The 13,195-nt window shown below is 35.7% G+C and overlaps 2 protein-coding genes across 3 annotated transcripts in view; one reads left to right on the top strand and one right to left on the bottom strand.

Moving 5' to 3' along the window:
• The window catches only part of Pdk1 (Phosphoinositide-dependent kinase 1), a 62,092-nt gene extending 49,389 nt beyond the window's left edge, over window positions 1-12,703 (top strand). The window contains exons 1-5 of one of the 2 annotated variants that reach the window (XM_090107663.1): window positions 7,144-7,585; window positions 9,218-9,476; window positions 9,587-10,537; window positions 10,785-11,062; window positions 11,158-12,703. In XM_090107663.1, the coding sequence (XP_089963789.1) occupies window positions 7,436-7,585; window positions 9,218-9,476; window positions 9,587-10,537; window positions 10,785-11,062; window positions 11,158-11,262 (1,743 nt within the window). In that variant the 5' untranslated portion in view covers window positions 7,144-7,435 and the 3' untranslated portion in view covers window positions 11,263-12,703. Of the gene's footprint in view, window positions 1-7,143; window positions 7,586-9,217; window positions 9,477-9,586; window positions 10,538-10,784; window positions 11,063-11,157 lie in introns of those variants that run through there. The other variant, XM_090107664.1, reaches the window with a different exon arrangement.
• On the bottom strand, window positions 2,235-4,679 carry LOC149904071 (uncharacterized). The gene is made up of 2 exons (XM_090108072.1): window positions 4,455-4,679; window positions 2,235-3,081 (listed from the first exon to the last, which is right to left on the bottom strand). Exons 1-2 carry the CDS (start codon window positions 4,544-4,546, stop codon window positions 2,649-2,651), a joined length of 525 nt encoding a protein of 174 aa, XP_089964198.1. The 5' UTR covers window positions 4,547-4,679; the 3' UTR covers window positions 2,235-2,648.
• Window positions 12,704-13,195: the final 492 nt, after the last annotated feature.

The raw sequence follows: 13,195 nt of genomic DNA, 5'->3' as shown, positions 1-13,195 counted from the left end.
TTAATTTTTTGTAACTCATTCAGCAAAGTACTTCCCGGCCGGTTCATCAAAACTTTGTCAAAATTAAGTAAAAATGTTTTTTCCAATTCTTCGACGTACTGATTAAATGACTCCGATGGGACTTTCAACCCTCCGTAAAAAGAAGAATTTTTGTTATACGCCTTAAAATGGATATACAGTTTGGTATCATCCATATTAGGTGAATCTTTTAATTGAGCATTAAAGTAGTCGCAGTTATGTTTTTTACCACATTTGTGTAGTAAATATCCTGCTACGTATGTTAACGCGTTTTTATCCGGCAAGTCAAAACGGTAATCAACATCACCGTTGAGCGCTACTGCAGAAGGTTTTCTGGAGTGACATTCCGATGGTTTCGGTGTCTCAAAAAATGTCTAGAAAATGCTCTCATGAATTGTATTGGTGTAGGGTTTTTACAGTTTCCACCCTGTTGCCTGACAGTTCCGAAAAAGTTCTCAAGAGGGTCTTGATTGAGTCTTCGCGTGAATAAGAACTTGATTCCCTTTGATTCTAAATCTTGGCTCAACATGAGTATTGATCTTATGGTGATCAGTATATTTTTGAATGTCTTGATTCTTTTTGTAGTATTGACTCCTTTAGTTTTATCTATAGCTTTTATGTTTTCAAACATCTTCGCTGCTTCTTCTAAGGTGTCAACTTAGCCCAGTGAAATTAGGTAAAAAAAGGGGTCAACCTCGGAATGAAAGATAATAAGCTGGAAATTGGTAAAAACCTTTGTTTTGTTACCCTAAATATTGTCTCAAAAGTCACAAATGCTATCGTGTCCGCGTCTTAAGATATTGAATGTCAAAGGTCCCAAAAAACGATTTTTCGCGAATATCTCGGTTCCTATTGCTTAAATGATATTTTCACCTATTATGAAAGTTGGAGAGTATAAAATTCTCTACAACTTTTGTCTAAACTTTTTTTTTATACGATCAACCGTTTTTGCGGTAGAGCGCGAAGAGTGCGCAGCGTACAGTCATATATGAGCTAATGCAGGGTCAAGCGTGAGTTACGGTTATAATTAAAAAAATTATAATTATTAAGCAATGCCCATTATTTCTGTACTTATTCTTAATTATTATATTTAATTATTCAACTATAGTATATTATTAATTCTGGATTATCTATTTTAGTTATATTTTAAAATAAAAAGACAGTAAAGGAAATATATTTTAGATATATCTTTATTTTTCACTAGCGGGCCGCCCCGGCTTCGCCCGTGGTACATATTTCGCAATAAAAAGTAGCCTATGTCCTTTTTCGGGTATCAAAATATCTCCATACCAAATTTCATGTAAATTGGTTCAGTAGTTTAGGCGTGATTGAGTAACAGACAGACAGACAGAGTTACTTTCGCATTTATAATATAATGAGATTGATATGTTGACGGGCTGCTACACTTGTTGGTGGAAGTGTTGACAATTGTACAGGTTTATTTAGTTTTGTTAATTTGATGAATTGCGTGTAGCGGAAATAATCAAGGCTGTCCTCAGATTCTGGAGCATTATATAATGCCAAAAAGATGCGCACTCCATTTTAAAATAAAGTTTGTACGGGGCAGTTTTCTTGTTGAAATACTTCCACCAGTTTATCCAAATTGGTAATTTTCTCCAATGCTCTAGTAACAGTTTTTTTTTCTTTTTTTAAATCGGCTATAAATAGAAATGATCATAGGGTAGGGACAAGTATTTCCAGTTATATAAGTATTTAAAGGAAACATATATAATGTCGTTTTATTTTAAAATATAACTAAAATAGATAATCCAGAATTAATAATATACTATAATTGAATAATTGCTTAATAATTATATTTTTTTTTGTCAATAATTGACTTTATACAACGTACTGATAACCGTAACTCACGCTTGACCCTGCATTAGCTCATATATGACTGTACGCTGCGCACTCTTCGCGCTCTACCTCAAAAACGGTTGATCGTATAAAAAAAAAGTTTAGACAAAAGTTGTAGAGAATTTTATACTCTACAACTTTTATAATAGGTGAAAATATCATTTAAGCAATAGGAACCGAGATATTCGCGAAAAATCGTTTTTTGTGACCTTTGACCTACAATATCTTAAGACGCGGACACGATAGCATTTGTGACTTTTGAGACAATATTTAGGGTACCAAAACAAAGGTTTTTACCAATTTCCAGCTTATTATCTTTCATTCCGAGGTGAAACCCCTAATATGACTGGGCTAACTTGATATGGTTTCGAAGAGAACGCTTTTTTATACTTGTTGGTGGATGCAACTTGACTGGAGTTAAGCACATCAAAAATATTATTCATTTTTTCTATAAAATCTGCAGTGTGTTTTGCTTCTTCGGGTAAAACATTAAACTTAACGAGAACGTTAATAGCAGCGAAAACAGATCGGCTAAAAATTTGAGCTGCGTATTTAACTCGCATTTTTTGAAAATTACATATTGGGATGGATATGTTTTTCCGTCACTTTTGGAATCATTTTCAAATCTTTCTCTTTTTGTTTATCAAACATATCTTCTATATATTTCCATGATATTTGTTTGCCGTCGATCACAAAATTATTGGTGAGTAGATTGTTTCTAATACATTTGATCAGGTGGGGAACGTCAAAAACGTAGTAAATTTTTTTACCATTCACTTTATTTTATTTAATTCCCTTTCAAGCTTTCGTCTTTTCTGATTTTCACTTTTAAGTGAATCGCGAAGTTTTCGTTTTCTTGGTGTATCAGTAGATAGGGCGAGTGAAGTTTGTGTGGGTTCGTTCTTGTTTTCTGAAGCAGTTTGTGCACATGAAGACTTTTTGTCTGGACCTTTGATCGTTACTGCTGATAGGATATTAACATACGATTCCTTTGTTTGAGTAGAAACATCACGGCGGTCTCCTTTAGTATTGGTTTTGGAGGTATTAGGTTGGTTCGGAAGTAGTTTCATGGGTACAGCATCAGTCAACAACTGTGGTTTGCATTTTATCTGGGTTTCATCAAAATGAAGCGAGCAAACAAAATGAGTAGTATGCTTTGCAGTAAGTAAATCCGGTCTACCGATGACTTCAAGCCATTTCTTTCGTCTGAAAAAAGGAATAAGATGCTAAAAGGGTTCCGTCTTCCGTACCCCAAAAAGAAAAAAAAACCGGCCAAGTGCGAGTAACACTTATCCGTCCGTATGTCCGTCCATCTACCAAGACCATTTATCTCAGGAACGCGTAAAGGTATCAAATTTAAATTAACATCAAATACTTGTATGGAACACTCGGTGCGCGATTCCGACTCGCACTTGGCCGGTTTTTTCATGCCGTCCTCGCAAATACAATAAAGGTAGAACCGCACTTCCGAGGCGCGGCGCGGCGCTGCAGCGGAGTGGCGCGGCAACTTCTAAACGCACTATAGCGATACTGAAGAGGCGCGGCGCGGCAAAAAGATTCATTTGTTTGTTATCTGACTTATAAGATGGACGAAAAAAGCGAAGAAGTAATCGAGGTAGCCTTATTATGCAAAGAGGCAGAAAAACTGGAAAAAAAGGAAAATCGGTCTACCTATACGGGTACATGCATGATATACCAAATTAACGATATAAAGAGGGAGAATATTACACACTTTTTCCACGGCTTTTAAAAGACCCTGGTCGATTTTATACATTTGTATTTACCTGATTCATATAATTTTCGTTTTCTAAATCATATAATTCAGGATAATTACACACAAGACTAATTAATGTTTCTTTGTCCATCGTGATCTATGATTGTTCGCTCGCGAAAGTTCCACGTGATCTGAGAGTCCGTGCCGCGCCGCGCCTCTATGCCGCCACTAGATACCTAGCGGCGGCATAGAGGCGCGGCGCGACGCGGCGCAGCGCGGCAAAATATTCTCCAGGAGGCAACTCTGCCGCGCCGCGCCGCGCAGCTCCGCTGCTGCACCTTTGTAGTGCGTTTTAATTCATATAAAACAATAGAAAGAATATCATTCCGGCCGTGTCGCGCCGCTGCCGCGTAGCGCCTCTCCGCTGCAGTGTCGCTCAAGTGCGGTTCTACCTTAAACTAGTAGGTAAATTGTGATCGAAACGTCTCGGGTTCGAATCCTGCCAGACCCACATGGTCGCACCCGGGACCTTGTGTTTTAGTGTGTTTTTTTTCTAAAAACTTACAGTACTTAGGTATAGGTGCATTTACAATTTGTAACCGATGTTGTTAGTTCTTCCGGTGATGGAAAACATCGTGAGGAAACCTATACACCTTAAATAGCCAGGGCCCTATTTAATAAACGTTACAATTACAATTCAGTACATATACAATGCTGGCTCTGTTCATTTGTTACCAAGAAAGAATTACTATTCTCAGCTAACCAAGTCAGCATTGCATAGGTACTAAAATGTGATTGTAAATTAGCAAAAATTAATTCTAATAAAAAATAATTAAAATTAAAAAATAGCGAGAAAGTACTTTACCTGTGTTCCTGTTTAGGCAATTGAAAAAAAGACAATTCCTTGTTATTCACTCTTGAACTCCGACACCCGTCCACATCGCAATAACCGGGCATCTTGGTAGCGAGCGCGGGAAACGTGACGCGGGTGCGCAGTCTCGCGTGTGCCAACCAACTGCCGCTTGGGTCGGTACCGACCTACTGTGCGGTAGGCACTTATAGCGCGACCTTGAGCGAGTGACGGAGGCCTGCTTGAGGCATAGCGTGAAAGCAATAGATATGTAATAGGAAAACCTAATTTTGAATTCTCTCACTCGTTTTGTTGGCTCTTAAGTGTGCAGCAGTACTTTAAAATGAAACAATGTTTTTAATTATTTTTCACTATATTTGATAATAGAGCACTACATGATACATCCCCATGTTTGCACAATCTTGAATGCTTTTTTGTAAAATATAATATAACTAGCGGTCCGCCCCGGCTTCGCCCGTGGTACCTACATGTTTAAACTATCCTATCTCTCAAGTTGGATCGAACTGCACATGGTGTGCGAATTTTATTATAATCGGTTAAGTGGTTTAGGAGTCCATTGAGGACAAACATTGTGACACGAGATTTATTAAGATTAGATTATCATCCAACTGAGGTGTTGGTTGTGCATAGAAGAACTTTGTTATTTTTTTAATTAATTTAGGTTCAATATATTTATTGCAAATTGCAATACACATTTTATAAAGCAGGTCAGTTTCGTCATTGAATACCATAGCCGCTAACTCGCCAGCCAAAGTGTTTGTCAACTTGTCATCGCTTGCTGTTTGTTATCGCTGCGTTCCACTGTACGTTATCAAAGTGTTTTGTTATACAAAAAGCCTTACAACGACGCCAAAAATAAACTGCATCATGGCCACAAGATATTAATATCTTATAAGTTTGCTCAAGTATTATGTGGCTCTAAAGTCTAAACGTCGTCGGTGCTTCTTGATTTTAAAACTACCGTCTAACAAAATATTAGTTAGGCAAGTAATTTATGCACTCTACGTTTGAATTATATTTTAAAAGGATACAATAAAATTAAATAAATACCTATTTACAAAATTGAATTTACCCGATCTATAATCATCCATCATATTCATATACCTAAGTACATATCTTAAAGATGTCGATGGTAAGCCGTACAGCCTCACGTACAGCGTACTATCAAATTCTGTTGAATAATCTAGAGTGCATTTGGTTTAGGTACATATAACTGACCTACGAGTGCCACGCCTGCTTCAGTAATCATAAAAATATTTAAAATTTTCATGATATCATTCAATCCTTATCTGCTTGATATGGCGCAGGCAAAAAAAATGGTGCAGCTTGCAAGGTGTGTTTATTTATCAAATGAAACTAAACCAGGTGCTGAGTTCATTGCACCAAGCTATTATTTTGTTTTTGAACGAAGCCATGGGTCTCGGGGGTTGGGAAGATGAAAAACTTTCGAAACACCTGGCTTCTTATGTACAGTATACTGACGGCCTATGCACAAAAGCAGATGTTATAAGTTGGTTTCTTTTTATTTTCACTATTGCTTTAGATTTATACTGTTTTTGTATTGAATTATTTTATGGGTTTGTTGAGGTTACTTACTAATTACTATGTCTACACAAACACAGTCAATGCTAATAGTACGTACCCAATAGTTTTGAAAATCTATTCCAAAATCCAAATGCCTTACGGGGATATGCTTTTATTCAATTCGACAAAATATCACTATTCACTATCACCTAGTTACAATACACAAGTTGACTTTTCTTCAAAATAACTTTCAGCATCGTGACCGAAGTTGCGTATTTGTATTATATTTAATTAATTTCCTAAAGAAAAAAAGATTAGAAATTGTTCAATGGATTGAATTCCGTAAGCGACAAGTACATAATACACTGTATAAACACCTACCACCGAGCTTACCACGTGCCACAAACAGCTGCACTATTATAAAAAGATATGTATTCTTTTTTTTGTGCTTATTTCCAACTAACGCAAGTTAAATGACATAATTTACCAGGCACAATACAGTATTTTTATTTAAAAGAGATTTAAATTGAAATTGTAATGGCTACGAGAAAAATTAATAGAGGTAAACTAAGAAGTTTAGTGTTAAAGATAACGTAAAAATAATTCAAAAGACATTCAATCATTGGTGACAATAAAGCCGCTCCACCATCTTGATATTATTGATCTATTTCCCGTTCCAAAGATCCATATTGACGTCCCTCCCCCTGCCGACGTCTATACTTCTGCATTTCCTCTTTCAACGAACATCCATTTTATTATAATGGAGATAATATAACTTTCAAAACATCATGTGATTTGGTGTGATTATTTGTATATAATATATGTACTTAATGTAGAAATTAATTTGTATAGTTACTTTTACATTAAATAAATATAGAACAGCTTAATTTACTTGGTAATAATTTATAAATAGGCCTACATATAATTATTCTAATTTCAACCATTGACAAATGGATTTCACAAAGCATTCAAAATGTAAACAATCTAAGGGAAGGTAAGGTGAATGACATAAAATTTTAACGATGCATCCCTTTTTTTGCAATGCGATAAGGGCATAGTGCTCTGTAAGGCGCCAAGTTGCGATGACGCGGACGTTTGAAAGCGGGGGAGCGGGGTTCCACATTACACGAACAGGCGGCGCGCCGTACGTACCACGGTTATTCCGTCTACCGAACGGAGGACGTAGTCAATGCTTCGCTCGCGTCAAACGTTGTTTGTTAACTAGTTTAGTCTGCAACGCGACGTCGAGTCGTACGGTCGTGTCCGTGTGCAGTTAGCTCGATTTATCAATTTATTATTTATTTGTACCTATCTTGTTGCATTCCTGTTTTTTATTTCTTTGTATATTTAGTAAATTAATAAATAATATCACTTAATAAATAACCTAGTTAATTCTTCATGAACTGTGATTGTGTTTTGAACTGATATAAAACGGTGTGATACAACAACGTATGCGACGGGTAGAAATGAGCGGATTGACCATAAGAGTAAAAAGGGGATCGAGGGGTAGTGCTACTCTCTTGGAAGCAGCTAACAGAATTCTTAAGCTTCTTGGTGTCAGTTCTACAAAACGCGGGAAACAATCCTCGCCCAAATCAAAGGTAAGCTATGCGGCACCATGGATGCATCTTTTGGTGAAATATTTGAGTATTGCTTGATAAAGATTTTAATATTTGAAGAGTGGGGTCAATTTTAATTAGAACAATATATGCTAAAATGATAAATGCATCAAATTTTTATACATTAACGAAATTGAGCGATACAGAAAAATTTCATTTACTAGGCCATTAATAATTTTAAGAAACAATAATGACGTGGCATACGGATATAATATTGTATACAATTTTACACAAAATTAGCAAAACTTTCGCTCCAAAGCACTGAGCGTCGATGGGAACTTTCGCCCGTTTCATGTGCAACGAAAAGCAAGTACTCGGTGCGATGAGCGCGCCGCGTATGACCGGTATGATGCAAACAGTGATGGCGGGCGCGGCACTGACATGGCATCGCACTTGTTTGTTCACGCGTCGACGGCGTGACCACCTTGTTTACAACTATGGATGATATAGAATCGCATTCATCACTTTACTGGCGTTACTTGAAAAACAATCGTTACGTTCAATTTACTCTAATGCTTATATTCTCAAAAGCAGTTAATTGCACATTTGAAATAAGAAAAATGTACACATTGGATAACATCTACAAACATAAGTAACTACCATCCTATAATAATATTTTTAAGAGAAATATAAACAGATAATAATTTGTTTTGAAACACTATCATTCATTCATAGCGTGCGTGGCCGCAACTTAAGTAGGTAGAGTAATATTATGAATTATAATGTTATAATAATAAAATAATATATAAATTGCGTGGACACTAAATAATGTAAACATTAAAATAAAAATGTCCCTTTTTTATTTATAAAAATTTAACCTTTACACCTTTTGTAATCTTAATAAATGTTAAGAAATAATAAATTAATTGAATTATAATGTAAATTTTCTGTTCATATCATTAAAGATTTGTATGGTGGGGGGATTGAGGTCAAATACAGTGTAGGTGCGCGAAGGCGGCGGAATGCGTTACGATGGGAATGCGCTCAGAGTACCGTTGCGGCGGTGTTCACTGCCACCGTCACAACGGAATGCGGGACATACTTCCTTCTACTTAGACTAACTAGCGTATTTGATGTTATGAGTCACGCATTCAGTGTTCTTAATGTACTTACTTAAACGAAATTGTATTTAGCTGGTTACATTCACTAAATACTTCTTTGAATCATAAATTATATGCAATAATAATATTCATTATATTTCATTCGCTTTTTTTTCAAACGTTACCAAAAAAAAAAACCTTATGAGCCCCGTAAAGTTTTTCATTGGTAGATTACAAGTTACGTAGAAAGTTTTCACAGAAAGTTTTTAATAAATTGAAAATACAAGAACTGGTTTACAATTGTCACCGATACACATTTATTGAATGTGGGCTGTGCGTGTGACAATTAAAAAACATTGACGCTTCAGTTTTTCATAATCTTAGTTCATAATATTTATTTTGGATTCACGAATTATAATGAAAGCGGCGGTTAATTTTTAATAAATTGTTTCACAAATAGTAGTATTCAACTGAGAGTTCGTTAACGTTTCATATTTTAATTTGCAAAGAAGCCTCAATTTTATTTCAAGAGTAATCAAAGTCAGCTCGTTTAACTGTATATTTTTTGTTACAGTCTAACGGCCGAGCCGGTAGTGAGGTGCGGGCACCCATAGCCACAACAGAGTTCGTCGCCGATTCGCCAACTAAAATGCAAGCGTCCCAGGCTGCCGCTGCGCCTGTGCCTACTCCTACTTCTACACATGCTTCCAGCCAGTGTCACAGGCATACGAAACGAACTGCTAAGGATTATATATTTGGGAAACTTATCGGCGATGGATGCTATAGTACCGTTTTCTTAGCAAAAGATATACACACTGGGAAGGAGTATGCAAGTGAGTATTTTAAAACATGGTAATATTTTAAACCTATTGTTACTTATATTAATTACTAATGGATAAAAATGCACAATTAATATTAAATTTAATTTCTTTTTCTCTTTCAGTTAAAGTGTGTGAAAAGAGTCACATTGTACGTCACCAAAAAGTTCAATACATAAAACGTGAGAAAGATGCCTTGAACATGTTATTTAATGTGCCTCACGGTTTTGTCAAACTATATTGCACATTTCAAGATGATGAAAGATTGTACTTCGTTTTATCTTATGCTAAAAATGGCGAACTTTTACATTACATTAATAAAGTAGGATCATTCGAATTAAATGTAGCAAAATACTATGCCGCTGAATTATTGTTAGCCTTGGAAAAGATGCATGCTAAAGGAATTATACATCGTGATTTGAAACCTGAAAATATATTACTAGATGAAAATATGCATCTTCAAATAGCTGACTTTGGTACAGTTAAGATTCTCGACCCAGAAAAGATTAGAGGTCCATCATACAATTCAACAGATCATAACGTCGAAGAACCTACGGAAAATTCTGATGATCAAACAAATGACCGTTCAAGGAAAATAAGTTTTGTCGGAACAGCACAATATGTGAGCCCAGACCTTCTACAAAATAGAATAGATACACGCGCTTCTGATTTGTGGGCGTTGGGGTGTATTATTTACCAGATGATATCAGGATTACCTCCATTCAGAGCCTCCACGGAATTTCTGACTTTCCAAAAGATATTAAAAATGGATTATGAATTTCCTGAAGGGTTTCCCGCTGACGCAAAGGACTTAGTTGAAAAGCTTCTGGTTTTAGATCACACTAAACGACTTGGAGCTAGTGATAAAGGTGTCACATACGAAAGTATTCGTAAACATCCATTTTTCGATGGTATTGACTGGGATGACATTTGGGAACAAACCCCACCAACCATCTGTCCATATTTGCCCGGAGGGTCTTTCGAAGAAGAATATACGGTACCAGATCATTTAGAACCAGGATTAGGCAAAAACCAATTAGTACGTTTGTGGGAATTTGACCTATCAACCTCTAGAGGTAACTATAATTTTTAAAACGAATGTTCATCATAAAAAAGCTTTTTTTAATATTTGTCGTATAAATCTTCTCTACCTACCGTTTTTAAATAAAGATGGGCGTTATATGAGTATTGATGTAATCTTTCCGGTGTGCTATCGGAACACTGTACTTATACGATTTAAATGTATGAATTAATTGCCCCACCTTATCCATCTGTTTATATAAGATACCTTTTTTCGATATTAGAAGTTATTAATCATTGCAGGTATTCTAAATATAAGCCCTGATGAAAGACGTCGTCGTCTCGAAGTACAGGCTCGGGAAAATAAATGGCATCAGTTTGTGGATGGGGAGTTGATTTTAAAGCAAGGATTAATAGAAAAAAGAAAAGGTCTTTTTGCAAGGCGCCGAATGTTATTATTAACTACCGGGCCACGACTTTTCTACGTAGACCCAGTCAATATGGTTTTAAAAGGCGAAATCCCTTGGTCTTCAGAACTACGCGTCGAGGCAAAGAACTTTAGAATATTTTTAATTCACACGGTAAGCTATTTAATGCAATTTGAGCTACAAAAATAAAAAAATTAATAAAATAAAATAGGAATATGTTTAATTAAACTATTTTGTTTTTTTTACAGCCTAATCGTACGTATTATTTAGAAGACCCACAATCTTACGCTTTAGAGTGGACACGAGTAATCGACGAAGTGCGTATAGGCACATATGGACGAGATACGACTTAAGAGAGGCGTGTAGGCTGCCTCGAGTCGCGCCCGGGCCGGGCCGCGCGCCCGCACCCTTTCGCTCTCCGCACGGCGAGTGCACACTTTTAGGATATAACTAGCCTTCATTTCGAGCACGAAATCATCCTGAGAACCTTTCGTAACAGTTCGTGATTGGCGTCCTGAAAGTAGCAGCAATCCTTTAAGTATGCAACGGCCACGGCAGGCGAGCGCCGCAACAGCGGGCGGCGCCACATATGTTCCCAAGCGTACGATTACTCGCCCGCGCCGGAAACTCTGAACAAGGAGGAGGACAAGAGAAGATGACTTGCAAACACCCTTGAGTGTCGAAGCTGAATGACTGATTCCTATTAGAAATCCTGACTATCATAATTATATATCTTAGGTTTCTTATTTAAATATGATATCAGTGGTGATTTGTAAATATTTGTCGTAAATTATTATCGCAATTTTTTAGATTTAATGTATAATGTATGGGCCATAATTGAGGCCTCATGTAAGAATGGACTTGTTATTCGCCACCCGCGTGTTCACTAAGCCCATTCCAGTTGGTAACTAGGCAATTTGTAGCTAAATTAATAATTATTTATTTATTTAATTATTTGCCAACGGAATGTGACTGTTGTACAGTAAACTAGTAACTGTAGGAAATTGGTTGATTTCTATATTAATAGTTGTGTATGCTAGCAACGACAACTGTTCTGATTAGATTTAAGTTGTTGATGGTAAAAGGCGGTACCTATAAAAATGGAATCGACCGAAAGAATGAAGGATAGCTTCTTAGGAATAATTAAACTGGGCAAAGGATATGAGACTGATAGCATTAGAAATTATAACACTCCGGTCTCTGCTTTTGTCTAGTTTTGCCTGCTCTCCGATTATATTATTGTTGAGAGCGCCAGTGCTGATCTTGACATGCATTTTATGCATATTTTGCACTATAATCCTGTTTTGCAAAGTATACTGATGAAGCCACCACGGCATTAAAACCATGTTAAAGTATGTACCATGATTTTTATGATTTTCAATAATAATTAATTTAATAAAATTATAGAATTATGTTATGGTGGAGTACTTGTTAATTTGGATTTAATTTAATTAAATAAGAATTGGATATATTCAATGTCATGGCTTTGATGATTTTGATTATTATTTTATTAAACATGCCTTAGCTTGCCTGGGCCAAAGTAGAATAATATAATTTGGATGAAATCCAATCAAATCTTGAAATAGTAATAATTAATTATTAGACACTCATTCTTCAATAACCCAATGATTATTGACAAAATTAAACTTTTCCATGACATTGTTAATGCATAAAATAATAATAAAGCTGCATTTAAAACCTAATTGCTGTTAACTATTCTAGTTAAAATTTGTATTGCGTAAATTCCAAGTAACAGAATAAGAAAGTGAATTAAAGTTGATTTTCAAAATATAATGTCTTAATTTCATTTCTGTCCTTATTCAAATGAATCGAAACATTGGAGATTTCATACACACAATATTGAATATCTAGTTATTAAATTTATATAAAAAACTAAAAGAAAGCAAAACTTACAAAGTAGACATTATCTATAACACTATATTTTTTTCTTATACATAGTTAATTTGCTTGTTTGAACACACTCATCTCAAGAACTATTGGACCAATTTCAAAATTTATTTCACCTTTGTTTATAATTTATATTACTTATATCATTTGATATGTGGGGCATTTCACGCGAAGCGGACACAGATTTTTGGGTCAGGTTTCCGATTTCGGTTATATTTTAGTATGTTACACCTGTATATATCCTCGGTATGTATACGAAATATTTTTGCATTTAGAAGCTTAGTTTTCAAAATACAAGTCTTTGAAGATGTCAGCAAGCGCGAGGCATGCATGACTTTGAATGTAATTATCAGTTAAAGAAAAGGATTTTTTAATAAA

The sequence above is a fragment of the Colias eurytheme genome, chromosome 12 (assembly GCF_061535395.1).
Source record: "Colias eurytheme isolate Ceu_HAF_F1 chromosome 12, ilColEury1 Martin Lab GWU primary, whole genome shotgun sequence".
Classification (NCBI taxonomy): Eukaryota; Metazoa; Arthropoda; class Insecta; order Lepidoptera; family Pieridae; genus Colias; species Colias eurytheme.
Note: the sequence above shows the minus strand (reverse complement) of the source record. Positions and strands in the feature narration are given on the sequence as shown.